The following is a 26,641-nucleotide window of genomic DNA, read 5'->3' on the forward strand; positions in this document are numbered from 1 at the left end:
GCAGCTGCCTCAACACCCTGAGGTTGGGAGTTTGATTCCCTCTGCAGCACCTTGTGACTCTTGGCAAGCCACTTAAAACATCATTGCCCCATATAAACCACTTTGATCATATAAACTACATAGAAAAAGCGGTATATCTAGTTTCATCCCCTTTATCCTTTTAGCACATTGGACTATTCATTTCTTCTCAGCACTACTACAGTGATGTATATGAGATAATCTACTTGGTAAGCTTGCCTTTCAAATACACCAAGCTGTACTCGTACATTTAAAACACACAGCCTTGTTTTTGTACGTGGAATTGTCACCTCCGTTAATTCATCCATTTTCTGGATGTCTTTAACAATTGTTACCATTTCAGCCTTTCCTTTTGAGAAGCCATTTTAGCAGTCATTTTGTCTTGTCTTGTTTGAAAACTTCCTGGCTCTCTGCTAAATTACGTTTTCTTTCAGATTTATTTTAGATCATTGTGAAGAATGGCTGTTCTGGGTGTTGAATCCCAAGGAGCCTGCCATCCAACTGTTGAGCATCAGAAGACGCTCTTTAACAAGGGGACAAGCAAGGCAATAGGAGACAAGCACAGTACAGTCTGCAAACTTGACTCCCCAGAAAAGATTTTCTTAGAGTCTTGGGAAATTTTAAATGATGTAATCACAAAAGGGACAGCCAAGGAAGGGACCGAGGGAAACTCAGCAACCATCTCCATCATCAGTCATCCTGAATGTAAGAAGAAAATGCCACTGTAATAACCAGTTGTTGTATCTGGCCGTGTATAATACAATGAAATTTCTTCACAAGGATCAGGTATCAATCAAGAATAACCCAGGTGATAACGTTTTTTTTCACCCTTACTTCCCTGTGCACAAGAAAGAGCTTTTCAACAAGTTTATTTGCCCTCAGAGATGCCACCAGAAGATCAACATATCATATCTACTGGCTTTATGCACCTAATCGTCATAGGGTCAAAACATTTAGTGTGTGTCTTTTTTGTTTACTTTTTAGTTTTTAGTTATTTTAACCTTAAAACCATAAATATTTTAAAGAAGTTTTTGAATATTAGAATACTTAGCTGGCTGGTGGTAGATGACTAGTAAGGGATTAATGAGCCAACATGTTTCACCCTTCGGGGGGGTTTCCTCAGGGCTACTATCCCTACAGTAAGACAATAAAAATCTTATTTCAGTAGGAGAAACACTAAGTATAAACATAATAAACCACAAGCACACAATAAATAATACCCATGCTTGCCTACCTTATTTCTGCCAATAGTTCACGACATGACCACCCAGTAAAAGTTTTTTGGAAATGGCCGCGGCGTGTTTAACATCGTCTTTAAATCCTCCCAAAACCGGAAATGAGGTGTGACGGGGGAGGGACGAACACCCGTTCCCTTACACCACCACTAATCCCGGAGGGACGTTGTATCAAATGTTAATCATAAATTTTCTGCCTCCTATGAAGTTATCGGGGGGGACATATCAGAACACACCTAAGGAGAAATCACAGAAGAGATGGCCATTCCAATTCTAGGTTTAACCCGTATGGCATCACCGTGTTCAGGCGGTAGATCCACCTCTGTTCGAGGTAATTCAATTTAGCCTCTAAATCCCCCTCCATCCCTTGGGTATTTAACTTTTCGATCACCCTCCACCTAATATGGGACACTTCATGTTTTTTCAGCTGCCAATGGTGGACTAGGGGAGCTGTCAGATTTCCCGTGAGTATTCTAGATTTATGTTCGTTTAATCTCACATGTTCGTTAAATCTAGAATACACATGTGAGATTAAACGAACATAAATCTAGAATACTCACGGGAAATCTGACAGCTCCCCTAGTCCACCATTGGCAGCTGAAAAAACATGAAGTGTCCCATATTAGGTGGAGGGTGATCGAAAAGTTAAATACCCAAGGGATGGAGGGGGATTTAGAGGCTAAATTGAATTACCTCGAACAGAGGTGGATCTACCGCCTGAACACGGTGATGCCATACGGGTTAAACCTAGAATTGGAATGGCCATCTCTTCTGTGATTTCTCCTTAGGTGTGTTCTGATATGTCCCCCCCGATAACTTCATAGGAGGCAGAAAATTTATGATTAACATTTGATACAACGTCCCTCCGGGATTAGTGGTGGTGTAAGGGAACGGGCGTTCGTCCCTCCCCCGTCACACCTCATTTCCGGTTTTGGGAGGATTTAAAGACGATGTTAAACACGCCGCGGCCATTTCCAAAAAACTTTTACTGGGTGGTCATGTCGTGAACTATTGGCAGAAATAAGGTAGGCAAGCATGGGTATTATTTATTGTGTGCTTGTGGTTTATTATGTTTATACTTAGTGTTTCTCCTACTGAAATAAGATTTTTATTGTCTTACTGTAGGGATAGTAGCCCTGAGGAAACCCCCCCGAAGGGTGAAACATGTTGGCTCATTAATCCCTTACTAGTCATCTACCACCAGCCAGCTAAGTATTCTAATATTCAAAAACTTCTTTAAAATATTTATGGTTTTAAGGTTAAAATAACTAAAAACTAAAAAGTAAACAAAAAAGACACACACTAAATGTTTTGACCCTATGACGATTAGGTGCATAAAGCCAGTAGATATGATATGTTGATCTTCTGGTGGCATCTCTGAGGGCAAATAAACTTGTTGAAAAGCTCTTTCTTGTGCACAGGGAAGTAAGGGTGAAAAAAAACGTTATCACCTGGGTTATTCTTGACTGTAATAACCAGGGCATCATTAATCACTGAGCACATTTATCCTGAAATGTTTGTATTGTAACATCTTTTATTTATTTATTTATTTATTTATTTATTTTACTTTTCGTGTCTCAAAACAGGTGAGAACAATCAGCAGATCTGTCCTAGCTCTTCAGAGAGGGCCCTTTACATTGCTCATTCTAAGCAGTACAGGTATAACCATATCTTGCCAATCTTAGGTAGTTATGACATGAGCTAATGCTGTAAATCAGCTACAGTATCACTGATAAATGAATGTCTTCAGTTATTTTTATCAAATTGTCATACCAATCTGCTTATGTTTTCTCTTTTTTTGTTGTTGGGATTTTTTTTTGCTTTCAATATTTGAGTGCAGCAACAGTTGGGAGGGTAACAGAAGTAGTTTAAAGATAGCAAGTTGCTGGACCTACATCTCTGGCATTTGTTGTTAGCTTACAGCTTTCCCTTAGTAATTCAAGATAGCTCCATTCAGGAGCACTAGATATCTTCCTGTCCCTGGAGGACTCAGTCTCTAAGTTGTGCAAAGTTACTTCATTGCATTAGGTCACGGGTAGGCAATTCCAGTCCTCAAGAGCCGGAGCCAGGTCTGGTTTTCAAGATATCCACAATAAATATGCATGAGATTAAGTTGCATCTCAAGGAGGCAGTGCATGCAAATCCATCTCATACATATTCATTGTGGATATCTTGAAAACCTGACCTGGCTCTGCCTCTTGAGGACCGGAATTGCCTATCCCTGCATTAGGTACAAGGTCACAAGGTGCAGTAGCGGGGTTTGAACTCTTGTCTTTGACTCTTAGCCTGCTGTTTTAACCACTAAGCTACTTCATCCACACCACTCCTACAGGAAGTAAATTAATGTGTTGAAAAACTGCTTCTGGATGGAGGTTCTTATAGAATGTGGCCCTGACTTATCTCAAATCTTGTGTGGTAACTTATTCCATATTAATGCTATCATACATTTTTTGCACAATATCTAATGAAAAAGTAGTCAGGAGTTTAATGATTAGAGAGATGGGTTGATGTTTACTGCTACATTATAATATATGGGGAATGTCTTAGATCGAAAGATTAGGTTACTTACCTCTGCTAATCTTCTTTCTTGTAAATAGTCTCTGGAATCTTCACCAGCAGGTTTATGTATCCCCTCTAGCTCTGAGCTACAGGTACTCCAAACCTTTAGCCCCTCCCTAGGTATATACATCCTGTCATGTGCCTTAGAATTCCAGTCTGTACACAAGCCAGGTAGACCTAAGAAAAACAGGAAACATTAAAAAGGAAAGAGAGGGGTGTGGGGACACAAAACAGAACAATTAGTGTCAAAAGGCCAAACTATGCATAACTTTAAATTGGAACAATGTTAAAGAACAGTATAACATTGAAAAAGAAACGCAGCCTGAGGGCGCAGACGGGGTTACCACCCCAGGATCCCTATAACCCCCCAATCTTACATAGAAGGGATTCAAGACAAGGTTAGACAAGTTCCTGCTGAACCAGAACGTACGCAGGTAAGGCTAGACTCAATCAGGGCACTGGTCTTTGACCTAAGGGCCGCCGCATTAGTGGACTGCTGGGCATGATGGACCACTGGTCTGACCCAGCAGCAGTAATTCTTATGTTCTTAAGGGACTAGAAGGGAGTCTCAGGGAGGTTGGTCAAGACAGACATCCAATTACTAAATACTGTCAGGCGATCTGCAAATTGGACAGAAGAGATGGGCGGGTGTGAAGATTCCAGAGTATTTACAAGAAATAAGATTAGCAGAGGTAAGTAACCTAATCTTTTGTTCTTGTACAATAAACTCTGGAATCTTCACAAGCGAGCTGTATCAAAGCAGTCTCAATACATCAGGGGGGCCCGCTAGGACCGAAGCCCCAAAAGCAGCATCTTGCTGAGCTGCCATATCAAGTCGATAAAACTTGGCAAAGGTATGAATCGAGGCCCAAGTAGCCACTCTGCAAATCTTCTCAGAAGAAACAGCGGAAGACGAGGCCAAGAGGAAGCCACTCTTCTAGTAGAGAGAGCCCTCACCCCAAGGGGAGGCCTCTGCCCCGCTGGCACATAAGCAGCAGAAATGGCCGCATGAATCCATTTACAGATGGAAGCCCTGGAAGCAGGCTGGCTTCCGAGCCGGACCCGCCAGGATAAACAGAGGGTCTGAAAGACGGAAGTCATTGGAGGCCTCCAGGTATCTCAGAAGGTGACGTCGGACATCCAGAAACCTCAACACCCAGGTCTTGGAGCCCAACGTAGCGAAGGCGGGCAACCAAATTTCTTGATTGTCAAGGAACAGGGAAACTACCTTCGGGAGAAAGGCAAACATTTGACCGCCAGAAAGCAGCAGGATCCTAGATGTGGAGAAAAGATCTCGGCACGAAAAAGCCTGAAATGCTGACACTCTACATGTGGATGGGACCACTACAAGAAACACAGTCCTGATAAGATCTGTCAGATCAATCTAGGGGTTTGGAGGGCAGACTAGCCAGTGAATGCAGAACCAAGTTCAAATCCCATAGTCGTAAGGCTTCCTGAAACGAGACTGCAGCCTCCCTGCCCCCCGCAAGAAACAGACAACGTCCAGAAGAGGCGCCAGAGAACCTACGAGAGCAGCGAGTCCTGCAACTGGATACAGAGCAAAGATACCGCCAGACCCTCCTAGAGCCTGCTGGCAGTCAAGGACATGAGCCACGGAGGGACGAGCCACCTCTAAAGGAGAGCAGAAGGAGACCACAGCAGGTGCAGAGGACACACAACCAGGCAGACACAGCAGGCGCAGAGGAGGGCCACAGCAGGCGCAGAGGACGGACACACAACCAGGCAGACACAGGACAGCCACAGCAGACGGGCAAGCAGGCAGCAATGAAAGCAGCAGACAGAAGCAAGATATTGAGCTACCTAGTTTTCTGCATCCTCTGGGAGGCGGTCTTATGTATGCACTCGATGCGGAGAACTGGAGAGCCTGAAGAAACAAGTCAGACTTCTGGAGGGCAGAATACTGGAACTGGAGACACTTCAAGCAGTGGAGAAGGAAGACAGAGGATGACGAGAACATCAAGACAGAGGATGACGAGAACATCAAAGACAGAGGATGACGAGAACATGAATACAGAGGACACCATCGAGGAAGAAGTCCGAGAGCTGGAGAAGTTTATAGAGGAGGCATACAGGGTGGCTGTGGAAAATCTCCAGCAACAGTTGAACTGCCAAGATGCACCTACAGAGAGGGTGGACCATCTGATGGACAACCACCAGGAAAAAAAAGGGGAGATCTGGAAACAGCGGAGGGAACCCACAAGAAGATGAGCCTGGTGCAAGCCAACACCAGGATGAGAGAAAATGGATGGGAACGATGGACACAGACCTGCGGCTGGAGAATCAAGAGAAGATAGAGAGAACAGCAATCGTCGTGGGGGACTCCATCATCAGACAAGTTGACAGCCACATAGTGGGAAGAAGACTGGATTGGCTGGTGCCTGCCTATTGGGAGCCAAGGTAGAAGACATAGTGAGTCACATCGACAGGATCATCGACAGTGTGGAAGAAGAAGATAACAGCGGTGGTGACGCATGTGGGGATGAACAAGGACCAGTTCTGGATGCTAGGAATGAAGCTGAAGACCAGAACGCAGAGGATAGCATTCTTGGAGATCTTGCTGGTACCCTGGGCCGATGAGAAGAGGCTGATGGAGCTTGTAAGCAGTCAACACGTGGATGCGGCGCTGGTGTGAAGAAGAAGTATTCCACTTTGTGTGCAACTGGACGACATTCTGGGGGAAGAGCAAGCTATTCAGGAAGGACGGACTCCACCTCAGCAGAGACGGAATGAGGCTACTTGTAAGCAACATCAAAAGAGAAGTTGAGAAGTTTTTAAACTAGGAAGAAGGGGAAGGCCGACAGTCGACCGAGAGAGAGTCGATGGTTTGGGAACCAGTATACCTGGAGGATACCATGCAGGAAGACAGAGGGGAAGACTCACCAGATCACAGGCAAGACAGATCGAAAGGGACACAAGAGGGAAGGAAATGCAAGAAAGGAACAGGCCTCAAACTCGAATGTATGTACACGAACGCAAGGAGCCTAAGGAATAAAATGGGTGAATTAGAAGCTTTGGCACAAAAAGATAACGTGGACATCATCGGCATCACGGAAACATGGTGGACTGAGGAAAAGTCCGGGATACTGTGCTACTGGGATACAAAGTATACCGTAGAGACAGAGTGGCTCAAAAAGGTGAGGGCATTGCCATATATGTCAAAGAGGAATTGAATCTACTGGAGAGAACACGCCACAACAGACTGATAAGTTAGTCTCTATGGGTCAAAATTCCAGGAAAAAATGGACTGGAAACGAAGATCGGCATCTACTACCGACTCCCAGGGCAATCCGAAGAAATTGAGGAGAAATGATGGACGAGATTAAACGCAACTGCAAGAAAGGAAACGCAGTTATCATGGGTGACTTCAACTATCCAGGGATAGACTGAAACCTAGACACCTCCAAGTTCCTGGATGCTGTAGGCGATTGCTTCCTGGAACTACATGTCAAGGAAAATACAAGAGGAAATGCAATTCAGGACTTAATTCTAAATAGACTGCAAGGACATAGAAACATAGAAAGATGACGGCAGATAAAGGCTATAGCCCATCAAGTCTGCCCACACCATTTACCCACCCTCTTAAGTCTTCTGACCCCTTAAGTATAATTGTAATTATACTGTCACTCTACTGACCCGCTCATTTAAGTCCTAGTGACCCTATTCCTTGGCATGACCCCGTAGGGATCCCACATGGGTATCCCATTTGTTCTTGAAGTCTGGGATGCTGCGTGCCTCGACCACCTGCACTGGAAGCTTGTTCCAATGCTCGATCACTCTCTCCGTGAAGAAGTACTTCCTTGCGTCTCCACGAAACTTCCCTCCCCTGAGTTTGAGCGGATGTCCTCTTGTGGTCGAGGGTCCCCTGAGAAGAAAGATATCCTCTTCCACCTCGACCCGTCCCGTGATGTACTTAAATGTCTCAATCATGTCTCCCCTCTCCCTACGCTCTTCAAGAGTGTAGAGCTGCAATTTGCTCAGTCTTTCCTCGTATGGGAGACCCTTTATCCCCGAGACCATCCTGGTGGCCATCCGCTGAACCGACTCAATTCTGAGCACATCCTTACGGTAATGTGGCCTCCAGAATTGCACACAGTACTCCAGATGAGGTCTCACCATGGCTCTGTACAATGGCATCATGACTTCAGGTTTCCTGTTGACGAAGCTTCTCTTGATACAACCTATCATCTGCCGTGCTTTAGATGAAGCTTTCTCCACTTGAGTGGCTGCTTTCATGTCAGCACTGATGATTACTCCTAAGTCTCGTTCTGCCGTAGTCCTGGTTAAAGTTTCTCCATTCAGGGTGTAAGTTCTGCAAGGATTTCCGTTACCGAGATGCATGACCTTACATTTCTTGGCGTTAAAGCCCAGCTGCCACGTCAAGGACCAACTTTCTAAAGTACGCAGGTCTTGCTCCATAGCATCTTGTAGATTATGGCCGTTTACTATATTGCATAGTTTGGCGTCATCAGCGAATAAGGTTACTTTGCCTTGAAGCCCTTGAGTCAGATCCCCAATGAATATGTTGAAGAGGAGTGGGCCCAGGACCGAACCCTGTGGCACTCCGCTAGTCACCTCCGACATTTTAGAGAGGGTACCGTTAACTACCACCCTCTGAAGTCTGCCATTAAGCCAATCTTTAACCCATGCAGTTAGAGTCTCTCCTAATCCCATCGATTTCATCTTGTTCAGCAGCCTGCGGTGTGGGACGCTGTCGAACACTTTGCTGAAGTCCAGGTACACGACGTCCAAGGACTCTCCTGAGTCCAGTCTTCTTGTTACCCAGTCAAAGAAGTTGATTAGATTTGACTGGCATGACCTACCCTTGGTGAATCCATGTTGGCTGGGATCCCGGAGATTTCCCTCGTTCAGGATCGTATCTAATTTATACTTAATTAGTGTTTCCATGAGTTTACACACTATTGAGGTGAGGCTTACCGGTCTATAGTTTGCAGCCTCAGCCTTGCAACCCTTTTTATGTAGAGGAACGACGTTGGCTGTTTTCCAATCTAACGGAACTTTCCCCGTACTTAGTGAGAGATTGAAGAGCACTGCCAACGGTTCCGCCAGAACGTCTCTCAATTCTCTGAGCACTCTTGGGTGTAAGTTGTCCGGTCCCATGGCCTTGTTTACCTTTAGCCTTGCCAGTTCGTTGTAAACGTCCTCAGGTGTGAACTCAAAATTCTGAAACGGGTCATCCACGTCTTGTTTTATCATCAACTGTGGTCCGTGTCCCGGTGCTTCGCAGGTGAAGACTGAGCAGAAATATTCATTTAGTAGTTCTGCTTTTTCTGAATCCGCCACCGTGTAGTTCCCGTCCGGTTGTCTAAGGCATACTATACCGTCTGTATTCCTTTTCCTATCACTGATATACCTAAAGAAGGATTTGTAGAAGGGATGCTGGGAAACAGCGATCACAACATATCTGCTTCGACTTGGATGCAGGGGTGAAACATCGATCCAGAACGACAGCCATGGCACTGAACTAACGAAAAGGGAATTACGAAGGGATGAGACTTATGATGGGGAAGAGGATAAGCACTGTAAAAATGCTAGAACGAGCTTGGTTCCTTTTTAAGGACACAGTCACCGAGGCGCAAAATCTATATATACCGCGTATCAACAAGGGATCCAAGAGGAAAAAGTACAAGGAATTGGCATGGCTTACTGTAGAGGTGAAGGAAGCGATTAGAGACAAGAAAACTTTGTTTAAGGAATGGAAAAGGTCAAGAACGGACAAAAATTGCAATAAGCACAAACAACATCAACTCAGGTGCCAAAAGAGACTACGAGGAAAAAATAGCCAAAAGAGACTATGAGGAAAAAATAGCCAAGGAGGCGAAAAACTTCAAGCCGTTCTTTCGATATATTAAGGGGAAAAGACCCGCGAAGGAAGTGGTCGGACCGTTGGATGACCATGGAATAAAGGGAGTGCTAAAGGAGGACAAAGCAATCGCTGACAAACTGAACACATTTTTTGCGTCTGTATTTACCGAAGGGGATATACACAGCATACCGGAACCCATCAGACTATATGCTTGAAATGAAGACGGGAAACTGACAGGGTTGATGGTCAGTCTAGAAAAGTTATGCAGGCAGATTGATAGGCTTAAGAGCGCTAAATCCCCGGGACCAGATGGCATCCATACAAGGGTCATCAAGGAACTGAAAGGAACTATAGCTGAACTGCTTCAACTAATAGCCAGTCTGTCGATCGAATTGGGAAAGATTCCAGAAGACTGGAAGGTGGCGAATATTATGCTGATCTTCAAGAAAGGTTCGAGGGAAGATCTAGGAAACTGCAGACTGGTGAGTCTGACCTCGGTACTGGGAAAGATGGTAGAGGCGCTGATAAAGGACCGCATCATTGATCACCGTCATTCTTGTCAGATCCAGTAATCCCTGGCTGTTCCGGATTTCCCTTGGGCGAGAACAGGGAGAAATCCAACGGAAGAAAAATCTTAAAGCGGAGACCCTGTCTGAGTACGTCGAGGACCCACTGGTCCAAAATCACCCTCCGCCACTCCATATGGTAGGCTGAGAGGCATCCCCCAATGCGAGGAAGAGGAGCCAGAATCCTGGCGTCAAAACTCCTTCTTGGAATGGGCAGGAGGACGGTTATTGGAAGACTGATGTCGCACCTGATCTCCAAAACGAGATCTAGGAAGCACTCTGAACTGGACCCTGTTGTTGGGGGCCCGGAGTACTGAAGAGATCTTCTATAAGGATTAAAAAAAAAATAAAAAAATCTTGGCCATCCAGATCCCCAGGCAAGTCAAGTTTCGACCCGGGAAGCACCATAGGTCTCTGGCCCTGCACACTGGCTAGAAGGTCAGCCAAACTTGGACCAAACAAGAGCAAACCTCTGAAAGGAAACCGGTTCAGTGCAGCCATAGAAGAAGAAATACTGGACTACCAGTGAATCCACATCAGCCGTCGGGCAGAGACCGAAGAAGCTCCAAGTTTAGCAAAAAACCTTAACCACAACAAGGAGGGTATGCGCCAAACAAGTCACCATGGAGACTAGGGAATCAAAGTGCTGAAGGACAACCCCCTTGGGATCCCGGTGGAGCCTGAAGCGTCATGCATAGGCAACAATGAGGACGCCGCTGTAGCTCAACTTCTGCCACAGCAGAATCTAAAAAGCATTTGAGGACAAAATCCAGCCGCCTGTTCTGAACCTCTGTCAGGACAACCCCTTCAACAGAGGGCAAGAAAGTGCAGTTAGTGACTTGTGCCACAGCTGAAACCACCTTCGGCAAAGCCTATATACTTGGAGAATTCCAGGTCCATTGGATGTAAGCGTGCTATGATCCCGACACATTTAAGGGGATCCTCCTGGACTACCAAGTCACTAAAGACATCCCATCCCAGTCCGGAATGTCCGGAAAAGAAGCGGGCACTGATCACTCATGGAGAAATATTCTGCCAGCAGCTGGTGGTCCGAAATCAGGTTCAGGAACCTGAGGATTCAGAAAGGAGTGCAGGACACTGGTCAGACCGGAAGAACCTGCGCACAGTCGGGACAACCTCAAGTATTGGGGACCCACTGTGGGATTCTGAAGCTCCGCCAGAAAAGTCACATAGGCGGATGCTGTTAACCCCCCCCCCCCCCAAAAAAAAAAAAACCCAAAACAAAAAAAAATCACAAAAACAAAAACCTGCGGCAGCAAAGGGACAGAGACAGGGGCAGAAGTGATAGTGGAAACTGCCAGTCTGCTCTTCGGCGTCACTGAAAGGAAACAAAGACATGCTGGAATCCAGAGGGAGAGCAGATCCCATCTGCAGCACTGGATTCAACCAGGAAGAAGCAGGCACAGCGTTTTTCAACCAGAAAAGCCTGACACATTATCTGACACTTGCAGGTGGGAAATAGACACTGGCAGCGAAAGCCGCACTGTGTGCCACAGTATTAGTGCTCTTAGCTAAAGAATGAGACTTTCTCCCCTGAAGCTGCACTTGCGTTTCGCTGCAGCGCGTGTCGCATCCATTTGAGGAGGACTAGACGCGCCAAAAGCATCTCTGGTAGAAGTGGAGGCAAAAGGGGACTCTCTGAAGGAGGAAAACGTGGAATCTGTGCATGTGTTGCCCCCCACGTGGGCCACGGCGTACATGAATTGTGGCTGCAATTCCGCCAGCTATCCACCATAATTGAGGCATGAATCTATGCCATCCTGTCCTGAGGTGGCCATCTGTGAAATTTGGAGCAAAAACGAAGCTTCTAAGGGTAAAAAATATACTTTTAAAAGTTTTAAAGAAAATCCAAGATGGCTGCCGCGGGTGCCGATTTTGCCCTAAAATGGCCTGGGAAAATTATAGAGAACCCGTAAAAATGGCGTGTTTCTTTCTTTCTTTTTTTTTTTTAATTTTACAGGGAGGGGGGGCTAGGGCATGCAGGGAAACCACCCAAATATCCCTTTCCAGGACCCCCCAAAATCACCAAACTCGTGGGTACACAGACACACACAGAGACATGTGTTGCAATAGAAATCAATGGCAACCAGCTAACACAGAGCAAGCAGAGAGATCATACCTCAGGAGCTGATAAACTCGATTTCAGATCTTCTGACTGCCTCACCTTCCCAGACACCCCAGACAGGGACTCTCAGGACCTCATCGGAAAATTAGGAAAGACCCGCGGTCTGGTTCCAATCCTGGCGTACCTCCACAGAACCATGAAGCCTGTGCTCTACCCTTTAGCGGACGAACCTAGGGTGAGGTGGCTCCTGATCCCGGAGACCTGATCTGACCTGCATGCTGCCTGAGGGGTTTACTGCAGGTCTGCTAACAGTGCCCCCCCCCCCATAAGCAGACAATGTGAATAATAGTCTGTGATCTCTCGCTGAAGGATGTCTTTGAAGGGTGAATCTATAGCACAAGGGCAAAACCCGCGCCAAAAGATGAATTAAAAGAACTAGAAATGTAAAATTAAGCACAAGCAGGAAAGAGCAAACCAGCAGTTAAAGCTGCAGGAACAGACTGGAATTCTAAGGCACCTAGGGAGGGGCTAAAGGTTTGGTTTAGAGTACCTGCAGCTCAGAACTAGAGAGGATACATAAACCTGCTGGTGAAGATTCCAGAGTTTATTATACAAGAATTGCTCTTATTGTAATCTGCCTAGAGCCAATTAAAGTGGAATAAAAATGTTCAGATTAGACAGGATAACAGAAAACAGGTTGTTCCTCCTCCCCCCGCCCCCGGTTCTGTTCTGTGATCTAGGTCCAGTAGTGGCAGCATGGAGCCTGAGAGTTGGTGAATGTTTTGCAGGCATTGCTGACTTCTTTTGTGTAGGCCTCAGGGGTCTGTGAGCACACACTGACAGACAGACTCTGTGCAGACTACTGCCACTGTTAACACTATTACTGCTGTTGTTGCTACCTTTGTGATTTAGAAGCAGCAGCAGGAAGAGGAGGGAGGGGAGGTCTATTATGTTAACTCAGGTCTTGAGACTTTATTAGATTAAAAAAATTGAAAAATATTGACGTAGCAGATCAGTTCTGCAGCTTTAGGCTTGTAGCCCAGTCAGAACCAGGGCTATGATTTTGTACCCTGAGCCTTAATTTGGAGATTCCCCCCACCCTCCCCTTGTTCTCTATACTTTAGTCGTTATAATGACAGCCCTTATTTGGGGCGAAACCCCATAGTCATGGATTTTGAATTTGGTCACTGTGTTACCTTGCATAATGTTTTATTTCACATAATCCAGGACCTGTGAATGCTACTATCTCCATAGTACCCCCTGCCCCAGCATACCTGGGGAGCAGAAAACCAGAGTCATGAATTTTAACTTGTCACTGCATACTGCACAGCACTGCTACTGAACTGGCAATCCTGCATTATTTAATCTTTTTAATTATTGCTTTTGTTCTTTGGAAAGCCTGTTGAAAACATTTGAGCATAATCTCAATAATGTGGCAAATGCAAGAGAGGGGAAAATGGCCCCTATCACCTCAAAGCCAAACAAGTATGGGAAAGCCAAGAAGAAAAGAAAGAAGAAAAAAAGATGTGGGTCCGTGGTGAAACCATCAGCTGAAGCATTTGCTGAAGAAAAATCCAGAGCTCCAGAACAGGAAAGTGGTTCATCAGTACCTGTTCAAGTAAGAGCCATCTCTTTGAACCTGCCAGGTCTATTATTTTTCCTTCATTTTAAAATGATTTATGTATAAGACTTCTGATATAAAGGCATGAGAGGTAGGATCTGCAACTTTTGAGCTCTTGGGAAGAAAAGTCATATATCTTGTTAATTTTTAAACATATATGTACTAGATTTTATTAATTTGAGAGACGTGAGTTTTTGGAAGTAAGTCCGTAGAGAGGGAAGAATCTTTTTAGAACCTAAAACTACTGCATCCTTGCTTTTGAGTGGTTTTTGTGTTTCACTGTGGTTTTAATTATCTTTTATATGTTTGGTTTGCAGGAAGATAAGTGTCATCAATACATCTTTTCCAAAAGCAGCAATCTGCTAATTGACTGTCCCAAGGATCCTATCTTCATGCAAGCGTATGGTGGGGATACAGTAAAGCTCCATCCTGTCGGGCACCTCCCTACTATCAAACCAGAACTGTATAAATTGATCAGCCCAGATCAGAGCCTTTATCATGTTGGGGCTGAAAAGTTGTACAGGCGAGAGTTGGTTCCTAAGCCTGAGACTTGTAGTCACCACACATACATCAGAGGACCTGCTTATTTCCCAGGGCTGGACTTCTTTCCCAAACATGTCTTGCAATCTAACATGTCCCAAAAGTCTCCTGAGAGTTTGATGTGCAGGTTTGGGCCGAGCCTGGAAGACAGGTTTCCAACTTTTGGCAATCCATTTGTCAGAGCCATCTCTGATAACCGTTCTGTGGAAGAATGTATGGTGGATGCCCTAAAAGGAAGTGTAAGCAATGAGGAGCCAAGGAGCCTGATTGCTATAGCTAAGATGTGGAAAAAAAGCATGCCAGACTCTGAAGATTCTGTACAGAATGAAGGCATTCTCCTCACAGAGGTAATTTGTAGCAAATACATTAAGGTGGTCCAAAAAACTCAAGTTCATGGGACATGACCTCCACTAGTCTATTTTTGTTCTTTATTTGGTCACTGTTAATTATAAGCTTTTTGGTGAACATTTAGAGGTTGCTTAATGATTTTTTATATGCAAGTATCAAATTTATATTAATTTTCCACCTAAACCTGAATTGTGAGCAAATGCACATGGAAATAGACTTGGTGGCCTAATGATTTATTGTGCATTGTTCAATGTTCAGTGATGACTCATTATTCCACAGTAAATACAAAATGTTTATGTGTGAATATTGAACGGTAGTCCTACATTCAGTCAGTATTTATCAGTGTGGCTTTGGAGCAAGTTGGATAGGTCTTTGTGCTGAGCAACCAAGCAAAGGAGGAGCTGCTTCTGCTCCTCATTCTTTGTGAAACTTGAATTACTGTATTTTTTGCTCCATAAGTTGCACTTTTTCCACTCATTCAAAGTGCAGCACAGGACCAAAACGCATGCCTGCCTTGTGCACCGCTGTGCCGCTGCCAGAAGAGAGCAAGGAAACTGAGGCAGGAATATGGAAAGTGCGCTGGACCGCCGGGATGGGAAAAAAGGTGGCCGGGGGAGGGGGGGCTGGCTTTGCCTTTGGCTTGGGGTTGGCTGGCTGACTAGCTGGCTGGCTGGCTGCCACTACACATGCCCATCACCAGATGTGCCCTGTACCCTATCCCGGCCTACCACCAGAGGAGGGACAGGGTACAGGGCACACCATTTGGTTCAGAATTTTTTTTCTTGGTTTTACCTCCTCTACAGGTGGGTGCATCTTATGGTCAGGTGCGTCTTATAGAGTGAAAAATATGGTATACTGCTGCATTAAGGCAATTGCTCTTTCATTGAAGTCATTGACTACTGCCATTTATGATGCTGACTGCTTCAAACACTTGTAGTTTGGATCATCTCTCCAGTTTGCAGGATCTTTAACCAGAAATTATTGAGCCTTTTCTTGTCCATTTGTGTCGAGAAAACCAAAGAAGACATGAGTTCTCTTTGTTATGCACAATGCCAGGCAGATGGGACTGTGAGACTCAGAAGAGCAGTCAAGACGTTTCACAGAACTTGTGGATTGTGGAAGCTGAAGGTGTGCCACCATCTTTGATTTTACTTCATTGCTTAGTCATCAAAAAAGGCCAGGCCAGCCAAAATTTTTGACAAGTACCACAGATGTCTGGTGATGTTGGTGATGCAGCCTAGGCAACAGCCTTGTTTTGATATTTCTGGAGTTCTGAAAGCAGAAGCAAGTTGTTGAGTGATGCTTTTACAGGAAGAGGTACTTCATGCCAGTAGCAGACATAGATGAGGCTAACAAAGAAAACCAATTTTTTGATGCCCTGCCTTTCTTTCGCAGTAAGAACTGCTGCTGGAACAGAAATCTTTTAATACTGTAGATGACCTTCGCCTTCCACCATGCATGATGGAAGGCTCCAGGTGCTTGAAATGATGGCTTTGCTTTATATCTGCATCTAGGCAGCTGCCAAGAAAAATTAAACGGAGCTCAAGAAACTCCTTATAGTCTTCCCTTGGATGTGATGCATTCAAGGATGTTCTGCAGAAAGTATTAAGTAAGTTAAGTTTCAAACCGCATTACTATATTGTTATGAATAGCCAGCCACATTATGAGGATATTGTAGGACCATGAACAACCTCTAAATTTGTCCCAAACTGCTTCATATTTTAACCATATCTTATCTTCATGAGGTAGAACATATTCAGACTTGTGGAAGCATGTTCTGATAAGTTTGAATTTTTATCATAGTTTTATAGAACACCCTAGAGTACATAGCTGCACAATTTGGCTGAAGTAATCTATTCAAGGACTTGATTAGATCAAAAAACTTTCTTTCCTCTCTTTGGTTGTGCTGAGTTGGTTAATATAGCATACCAAATGATCTTGCCTACACGTACCACAAAGTAAGAACATTAGGGCATAATTTATAGAGCTATTACTATGGCTTGATTTTTTTTTTTTTTTTTAATGAGAGGAATCGCCAGACCATGGTATCGCTATTCCACACATTGCTGATTCCCATAGTAAAGCAGTAATTCTGCCTACAGACCTTGCATGCAACATTTAGGCCATAAGTCACAGCCCGATTAATCCCATGCTGCATCTGAATGGGGCCTTGTTGCTATCCCCACAAGTGCCCCTTACCCCCATGGTCATACCTTATTTCTTGATGATCCAGTGGATCCTTGGGCAGAAGCAATCTCCAGTTACTCCTGCCCTTCTGGCACAAACCTTCAAAATGGCACCCCTAGCCATAGTTTTGTGTTGCTACCATTAGGGGTGCCATTTTGAAGAATGATGCCAGAAGGGCAAGAATGACTGGGGATTGCTTCTGCTTAAGCAATCACTGGTCCACAAATGAATGAAGTATGACCATGAAGTGAGACTCGTGGGGGGTGGGCAGGATGTGACAGTTGAGAGCATCAGGCTATGGCTTGATGACCCAGTGCTCCCAGGTGGCAAAAGAACACCAGCTAAATTGGGGTTATTTTACCTGTTGTACTGTGGCTTGTGGTGCGGACCCCAGAATCAAGGAATATGTAGCTACAGGTGTTTCCTATTCATATAAAAAGGAACATGCTGACTTTTCTACAAAACTATAATTGGGCTGTGGATCGCAGGGGCCAGATTCGTATCAAATATCTTCTGGACTATAGAACTGCCATCTGTGTGCATAGTAATGAACTCTTTTATATGCATGTGCATATTTTGCATGTTATATATTCCACAGTAATGTGAAGGCAAGACAGCCAACATTAGTGCCCTTAATAAGGATCGTAAAATGTGGGTTGTTGACCCAAAACCTCGTCCTTGAATTTGTATTTTTATCCCCCTTCTGCAAATGTTGATTCTGCCTTTTTCTGTGTGATAACAATTCTGGCTTGACACTAATTCAAGAGATGCAAATAAAGAGCTTTGTCTTTTTATTTATTTATTTATTTATTTATTTATTTAACCTTTGCAGGTAATAATTTAATGTTGTATATCCATTAGTCATACCTTTGCGGATAATAATTTAATGATGTATATACATCATTTTGTCATTACACTTCTTAGAAACTGAAAGCAGTAGATTATGAGTACCGGGAGAGCATGCACTGGACCAAGCTTCAGCGTCTGGGTAGTGGCTCCTATGGAGAAGTGTTCAAAGTGCAGGACAAAAAGACACAATTTCAGTGTGCTGTGAAAAAGGTAAAGAAGCAAAGGTGTAATTCTGAACCCTTAAACTTGGAGAGAGGAGGAATAGAAATTGTTATCCTTAGTTCATTATAAACTACACTTAAAAATGACCTGTAATTCTCAAGCTAGTTACAAGTGATTATATTGTAGGTTGTTGGCCATATTGTTTTATTTCACTGTCACTGATTTATTGTACATAAGTCTGGGATAAATGCCTTGCTTTTTCTGCCGTATAGTTGCCTTTTGGTTGTTTCCGTCCTGAGGAACTGACCACGTGCACTGGGTTGACTTCACCTCGAGTGGTCCCAGTCTATGGCGCAGTAAGAGAAGGTCCCTGGATCATGATCTTCATGAAGCTGATAGAAGGTGAGGGAAAACTTTAAAGAACAGACTTTTGGGTTGGGGAGTGAAGGCTAAAGATACCCATACAGCCTTCCCAGTATGCACTGAAGAGGGATGGTGGGTGTTTGAGGTTTGTTTTTGGTTTTTAAATACCCCCAATTTGTTTGAACCAGGGCTAGGATTTAACTCCATGAATCTTCATTCTTGTTACCCAAAGACTCCCCCCCCACATGTTTTGTAATTCTCCCCAGCCATCCCACATATATTCAGTTGTATTGGATTTTGGTGTTTAGATTTATTCTCCCTTTCCAAATCCAAACTAAAAATAAGTTACAATGAAGTCTATATAGTAAATATGTAAGTTGAGAAATTTAGACCAAAAAATCCCTTGGGGGGGGAAAAATGGGGCCATGTTAATTATAGATAACACCTGTTGTAAGCAAGAATCTCTCCCCCTCATTTCCCCAGGACAGCATAAGAGGCATATAAAAAAAACACCTTGCTTACCCACCCACCATGTACCTTCAGATCTCAACTCTTGTTTCCAGTTTCTCAATGAGATCCAATTTTTGTTTAATATTCAAGTTTGAGCATTTTCGGTTTTTGGCATGCGTTTTCGGTTTTCAGCATGCAGTGTCCCACCCCCTCTGACTCAATTTCCTGTTTCTTCAAGAGAGTTGAGATTTGAAGGTTTGATGGGTGGGAGATGGTGGTCTAAGGAGGAGGCACGATACAAAATCTTGGTAATAACACCTTGTTTACAAAATATGTGTGTTTTAAATGGGCAAAAAAAATCTAATTGTCTTATCAATGTTATGATATGCTAGTAATGGTATTATAGGTTCAGGGTACTGTAGGGAATACCCTTTTATCTATAGCTAAAGCATGCTCGGGGGCAGGCGTGGTAGGGGGAGAGACACGACAGCAGACAGGGCATGCTAGATCTGTGTAGTGGGATGTGAGTGAAACAGGGAGAAAGACATGCTGGATGTAGAAGTATGTTTGTCTATCAGGGAGAAAAGACCTGTTGGCTGGAGTGGGGGGGGAGGGGGAAGTCGAGTTTAGCTCTGTGTGTGACAATGCTTTTATACACAGGTCACACCTGTTTTGTTCATTTTTAGTCCCAAAATTGCTATACATGAGATTTATATAACCTACTGTATATACTTTGCTATTTCCCTACCCAAATTGACTTACAGCCTGGGTTAGGTCATTCACTGAGGCAACCATCTAGGGCTTGACTTCTCTAGGGCCCAGAGCTCTAAAGATCCAGCTCAACCATGTAGGCATCGCTCTCATTTGATAACCACAACTGTTGAGGGATGTGAATGCTTCCTTTACAGTATCCCCAACCCTGGCTGTCCTGATGAGTGGAAGCTCTGACTTTAGGAATCAAAGCCAAAGTACTGTACAGCTGTTGCCATGTGAGACATAAGGCTAGTCAGTGGATCAAAAGGAGATATAATGATTAACTGAAGCAAACATCATCAGAATACAGGAGAACATATAGAACTTCTTTCTCCTCATATGCAACAGAGCTCTTGAAACTTAAGAGGAAGCATTCATTTTACAGTGATGATATCAAAGTGCAAGATGAATCTATAGGTTTTAAATCCTTGTCTTTAGGTGGCTCATTGGGTCAGTTGATTAAAGAGAGTGGATTCCTGCCCGAGGACAAGGCATTATATTACCTGGATCAGGTGCTGGAGGGACTGGAATATCTCCATGAACACAACATCCTCCATGGAGATGTAAAAGGTACTGCATATATTTTCTTCTGTATATGAAAGTGCTTCTCTGCCTGCTTCTCTTTGTAACTCACTAATGGCATTCAGATGCATCAGCTTTAAATGTTATCCTAGAATGGGTGTACCTAAGAGATCTAGGGCATAAATTTTTTTAATTAGTAAATTGCTTACACATTGTCAGGGTGATAAAGGAAAGTACAAGCTTCTCACTTAACAGAATAATAGATAACAATAATGCATACACCAGCCATAGAGCTGGTAGAAATGGTTGCACCTAGAAAACTCAAATATGCACATACATTTTAGTACAGTAGTAAACCCTCGATTTAACGGACTGCTTTGGGGGGGAGGGGTGTACATTAAAAGCGATTGTCTGGAAAATCCAACTGTCCTGAAAATGACAACAATATAAGCACATTTTTTTGTTTATGCAGCTTTTCTTTAGGGAATGTTTTGACACCATATTCTTCACAAACTCGTGCCACAGATACACCCGATTCCAGTTTCTCAATGAGATCCAATTTTTGTTTAATATTCAAGTTTGAGCGTTTTCGGGTTTTTATCCATGACTTTGCTCTTTGCTTAATTTGCTGCCGAAAATGGATCTTTCTGTTTTAGAGGCTTGTGTATTTTCTGCCAGTGTGCATGCCTGAACTTCAGTTCTCATAAGTGCCCTATGCCAAATATTTTGTCCGTTAAATCCGAAGTCCTGATAAACGAGGTCTGGATAATCGAAGGTTCATTGTATTTTATAATTTATATGTGTAACTGTGCACATCAATCTTCTGCCAATTTGCTATTCTGGTTGTTCTTGGTGCCTTCACAGAATAATTACCCCATGTGTATATTTAAATTTATAATCTGTCACTTTTACAAAATGCTTCCTAGTTATATAAAATATGGTGGATTGGGGTTGATATGTAACTGGTAGTCTCAAATTAATAAAACCCTATTGAATAGCTACAATGACATTTATAAAATGCAAACAAACAATACTCCAAATGTGAGCTATCGAGTTGAATTCCCAAACCTGCTCTGGGGACCTCACAATCAGATTTTCAGAATAATCACAACGGATATGCATAAGTTAAAATGGCATATGCTGGGTTTTCAATGTATGCAAATTTAGCTCTTGCATATTCAATGTGGTTATTCTGAAAAGTTGAGTGAGAATGCGATCCCTAAGACAGGTTTAGGAAACCCCATCAAGAACTGATTTGAATGTAGATTAATTAGGGCTGTATATTTTAATGCGTTCAAATTTTTAACTTGTTTTAATCACTTGAAAAAAAAGGCCCCCAACCTTCTGCTCTCTGCAGGCCCATTGTCTCCCTGAGTCTGCATCACTTTTCTTACCTTTATTTCTCAACCCCCAGCTATTCAGTATTGCTCATATCTTCTCTCTCCACTCCCCCCCCCCCACACATATATGCACTTCTGGTATTGCTGGTCTTTATCCCTTTCTTCTCTTCCTCCCACCTCAATCCCGGCTTTTCTTTTGGATCCACTTCTAGGTCTGTATGCAGGTAGTAGTAACAGCAGCAAATAGAAGGTATGCGTGTAGAGCAGTGTCTCAAACTTTTTTAGCTCCGGCACACTAAACAGAGCAAATGTTTTTCACAGTACATTTAAACAGCAAATGTTTTTTGCGGCATATAGTTGAAATTATAAAATTGCAAAAAATTTAATTTGAGAGTTATTTATTTAAAGCTCTTTAAGCTATGTGTGGGCAATTGTATCAATGGTGAAACTAAAGTAGATACTGCAGAATAGAATTACTAATAAATGCGATAGGTGTGCTTGTTTATTAAGTGAAAATTAACTTAAAACGTAGCTCGATAGGCAACAAGCAAACATGCAATTCATCATCCACCATCTGTGGTTGTTCTCTTTTTATAAAAAAAATTTAATTTCAGTCAGCTGAAAATCCAAGTTTGCAAAGATAAGAAGATCCAAATGGTAACAAAGTCTTGATTTCTTTGCTGTTCAGGTTAGGATAACTACTGTATAAAAATGAAACTAAACTTACTTGCTGTTAGTTTTCAAGGACCAATCACATCAAAAAATGATGCTTGTCTGGGCGGTTGTATCCTTACGCACACAGACGCTCATAACATTGACAGACTCTTATGAATGCGACATACATGTCATCTATTCTAGTGTATATTTGTGAAGGGAATTTATAAAAATAAAGTAAAATTCTGGAATCTCTTGTGGCACACCCAGAATCTCTTTGGGGCACACCGTTTGAGAGACACTGGTGTAGAGCATAGCCCTGCGCACACTGTTGCTGTTTCCAGTGGTTCCACTGCTCTCAAACAGTTACATCAGAGGGGACGGGACTGGGAGTGTCTTAAAATGGCATTCACAGGGCAGTACAGCACAGTTACTTACCGTATTGGGTGTTATCCAGGGACAGCAGGCAGATATTCTCTACATGTGGGTGACGTCATCCATTGAAGATCTCAAAGTTTGCTAGTGCTGCCCATGCATGCGTGCCTTCCTGCTCCTCTAGAGGGCGCATCCCCTCCTCGTGGTCTTCAGTTCGGATAGCTAGCAAAGAAGCCAACCTCGGGGAGGTGGGAGGGTTGCGAGAATATCTGCCTGCTGTCCCTGGATAACATCTGTTACGGTAAATAACTGTGCTTTATCCCAGGACAAGCAGGCAGCATATTCTCTACATGTGGGTGACCTCCAAGCTAACGAAAAAGGGTCGGAGGGAAAGTTGGCAATTTAAGAAAACAGATTACGCAAAACTGACTGGCCAAACTGGCCGTCACGCCTGGAAAAGGCATCCAAACAGTAGTGAGAGGTGAAGGTATGAACCGAAGACCAAGTGGCAGCCTTGCAGTTCTCCTCAATAGGTGTGGACCTAAGGAAAGCGACAGACGCCGCCATTGCTCGGACTCTGTCCCGTGACCTGACCTTGCAGCGAGAGACCAGCCTGAGCTTAGCAAAAAGAAATACAAGCAGCCAACCAGTTGGATAAGGTGCGCTTGGAAACAGGGCGGCCCAACCGATTAGGATCAAAAGAGATGAAAAGTTGAGGAGCCGTCCAATAAGACTCGGTGTGTCGCAGGTAAAAGGCTAACGCCCTCTTACAGGATGGGAGTGGGGCTTCGGAAAAAACACAGGAAGAACAATAGATTGGTTGAGGTGGAAATCCGAAACCACCTTAGGTAAGAACTTAGGATGATTGCGAAGGACCACCTTGTCATGATGAAAAACAGTAAAAGACGGTTCCGCAACCAGAGCTTGCAGCTCACTGACTCTGCGAGCAAACATGAGAGCAACTAAGAACACCACCTTCCAAATGAGAAACTTCAGAGGAGTCTTATTAATGGGTTCAAATGGAGGTTTCATCAATTGAGCTTGAGTGGAGGATGGATATTGAAAAGGCCCTTCATAAAGCGGGAAACCGCTGGATGGACAGAAAGCGGTTTCCCATCAAGCAGCTGATGAAAGGCAGCAATCGCACTGAGGTGGACTCGAATAGATGTCGATTTGAGGCCAGATTGAGACAAGTGAACAGATAATCCAGCACAGAAGACAAGGAGGCTGAAGGTGGATCCATGTGGTGTTCAGCACACCACGCTGCAAATCTTGTCCATTTCTGAGAATAGCATTGTCGAGTGGAGCACTTCCTAGAGGCCTCGAGAACATCCCTCACCGACTGGGAGAAACCTAAGGAGGGAGGCACGTGGAGAGGAACCAAGCTGTTAAGTGTAGAGACTGCAGATTGAGATGCAACAGCGAACCCTGACTCTGCGACAGCAGAGAAGGAAACACAGGTAGTAGCAGAGGCTCCCTGACACTGAGCTGGAGGAGCAGGGAGAACCACGGCTGCCGGGGCCACCGAGGCGCTATTAAGATCATGGTGGCGCGGACCAACTTGAGATGTACCAGCATCCTGAGAATCAGAGGAAAGGGAGGGAACGCATAGAGGAACCCGTCCGTCCAATCTAGCAGGAAAGCGTCTGCCTCTAGACGTTCCGGGGAGTACATCCTCGAGCAGAATCGAGGCAACTTGTGATTGCGGTGCGAAGCAAACAGATCTACCTGTGGCGTTCCCCACCAAGCAAAGACCTGCCGCGGGGTTTGAGAATGGAGGGACCATTCGTGCGGCTGAAGAAGGCGGCTCAACTTGTCCGCCAGACAATTCTGTTCGCCCTGGATATACACCGCCCGAAGGAAGCTGTTGTGGTGCAGTGCTTCCCTGCAAAGATGAAGGATTTCCCTGCAAAGCGACAGGGAACCCATACCCCCCCGCTTGTTCACATAATACATCGCCACCTGGTTGTCCATGTGCACCAGGACAACCGAATCCTGCAGCAAATGATGAAAAGCCACCAAGGCGTTATAAATGGCCCAGAGCTCCAGCAGGTTGATGTGACAGCGACGGTCCGCACTCGACTACAGTCCCTGGGTCGAGGTGCGCCCCCCCAAGCGTACGCCGAGGAGTCCGTCGTCATAACCTTCTGATGCGGGGGTACGAGAAAGAGCAAACCTCTGGACAGATTGGCAGAGCTGGCCCATCAACAGAGCGAGCGTCTCAAGGAGGAAGTCACCGCAATGTGCTGAGAAGCGGGATCCCGATCCTGCCGCCACTGAGACACCAGAGGCAACCGGGCAAATGGCGTGAAGTGAATGGTGGAGGTCATGTGTCCCAGGAGAATCATCATCTGCTGGGCCGAGACCGAATACCACTGAGACACCAGCTGACTCAGCCGCAGGAGGACAACTTGTCGAGGTGGGGGCAGAAACGACCGGAGGCGAACCGTGTCGAGCAAAGCCCCGATAAACTGCAGTGACTGAGAGGGGCACAACTGAGACTTGGGGAAGTTGATCTCGAACCCCAGCCGCTGAAGGAAGATAATAGTCTGACGAGTCGCTGAAAAAAATCCCTCCCTCGACGGGGCTTTGATAAGCCAATCATCGCGGTATGGGAAAATCTGAAGGCCCTGCGACCGCAGGGCCGCCGTGACCACCACGAGGCACTTCGTGAAGACTCGTGGAGATGAAGCAAGCCCGAATGGGAGGACTTGATACTGCAAGTGGAGGCCTCCCACCTGAAAGCGGAGAAACCACCGAGAAGCCGAATGTATCAGGATGTGAGTGTAGTCCCCCTCGTCCATCAAGGGATACAAAATGGGAAGCGAAAGCATGCGGAACTTCTCCCGAACCAGGAACTTGTTTAGGTTCCGCAGATCCAGAATGGGACGAAGGTCCCCGGACGTTTTGGGTACCAGGAAGTACCGAGAATAAACTCCGGAGCCCCGTTGGCAAGGGGGAACCTCATCCACAGCCTGCAGGCGAAGGAGGGCCCGCGCTTCCAAAAGAAGTAGAGGAAGTTGCGCCCTGTCGGAAAAAGACTCTCCAGGAGGTCTGTCCGGAGGCAAAGCCCGGAAGTTGAGGGAGTATCCCGGCCGAATGATGGAGAGGACCCAAGAGTCCGCAGTGATCTCCGCCCAGTGCTGATAAAAGGCGCGGAGACGTCTCCCGATGGGTAGGGGGGAGCCTCCAAGGTGGAAGGGGCCAGCCCCCTCCCGCCGGGCCAGTCAAAAGGACAGCTGCATCTTAGGCGCAGCGGGGGTCTGAGGCTTAGGAGGAGCCCTCTGCTGCTGAGGACGACGAGGCAGAAGGCGAGAAAACGCCGGCGTGGACTTCTGCGGATACTGCCGGGGTGGTAGCCAGTAGGTCTTGGGCGGAGCAGGTTTCACCTTTAGCACGGACCAAGGAAGCAAAGAAGCGTTCGTGATCGGAGAGGCGCTTCGTGGCCGCCTCGATGGAATCATCGAACAGCTCATTCCCCAAGCACGGAAGATTGGCCAACCGGTCTAAGTCGTGCCCATCTCCACCCAATCTCTGCCCCAGACCCCGCCCCCATAATGGTACTAATTTTAACGCCATTTTGTCCATTCATTTCATATATACACACGCAAAATATAATCGTTTTAACACATAATGGCTAACCACAAAATTAAAATACACAAAGCACACTGTATGCTTTTCAACATTCTTTCCTACCAGAAAACAGATAACCCCATGCAAATGCAGGACCAAAATCTAAAAGTACTAATATTTACAAACAAACCCTAAGATGCAAGACTCTGCAAGAAGTATAACCCCAGAGGAAAAGAAACAAATGCATTTCTTCCTGAACAGACAGCAGATGTAAATCAATCACTAAATTAAAAAAATAAAAGCATTCCCCCTACCGTTGTTGTGTCTCTCCCTCCATGCTGTGCCTTTGCCTTCTGGATTGCCCCCCGGTGTTATCTTTGGGCCGGTCCACGGTGCGATCAACGCGGCGTCTGTGTACTACAGTGTACAAAGCTGTGGGCTGCGGGTCCTCACGTGAGTACCACGCGTCATCTGAAAGCCTTCACTCTGATGTTGCGACATCAGCTAGAAGGCTTCCGGTTCAGGCGCAGGACTTGCGTAGGAGCCTTTTCCCATGGCTTTGTGTACTGAAGCACTCGGGGAGCCGGCCCGAAGA

At 44.9% G+C, this 26,641-nt stretch overlaps 1 protein-coding gene across 2 annotated transcripts in view; it reads left to right on the forward strand.

Annotated features, from left to right (window-relative positions):
* MAP3K14 (mitogen-activated protein kinase kinase kinase 14) overlaps nucleotides 1–26,641 on the forward strand; it is a 93,844-nt gene that overhangs the window by 12,152 nt on the left and 55,051 nt on the right. For both annotated transcript variants that reach the window (XM_033919124.1, XM_033919125.1), the window contains exons 2-8: nucleotides 453–723; nucleotides 2,840–2,912; nucleotides 13,708–13,927; nucleotides 14,248–14,817; nucleotides 17,930–18,064; nucleotides 18,289–18,418; nucleotides 20,021–20,152. In XM_033919124.1, coding sequence (XP_033775015.1) covers nucleotides 477–723; nucleotides 2,840–2,912; nucleotides 13,708–13,927; nucleotides 14,248–14,817; nucleotides 17,930–18,064; nucleotides 18,289–18,418; nucleotides 20,021–20,152 — 1,507 coding nt within the window. In that variant the 5' untranslated portion in view covers nucleotides 453–476. The remainder of the gene's footprint in view (nucleotides 1–452; nucleotides 724–2,839; nucleotides 2,913–13,707; nucleotides 13,928–14,247; nucleotides 14,818–17,929; nucleotides 18,065–18,288; nucleotides 18,419–20,020; nucleotides 20,153–26,641) is intronic.

Source organism: Geotrypetes seraphini, chromosome 13 (assembly GCF_902459505.1).
Source record: "Geotrypetes seraphini chromosome 13, aGeoSer1.1, whole genome shotgun sequence".
NCBI classification, from domain to species: Eukaryota; Metazoa; Chordata; class Amphibia; order Gymnophiona; family Dermophiidae; genus Geotrypetes; species Geotrypetes seraphini.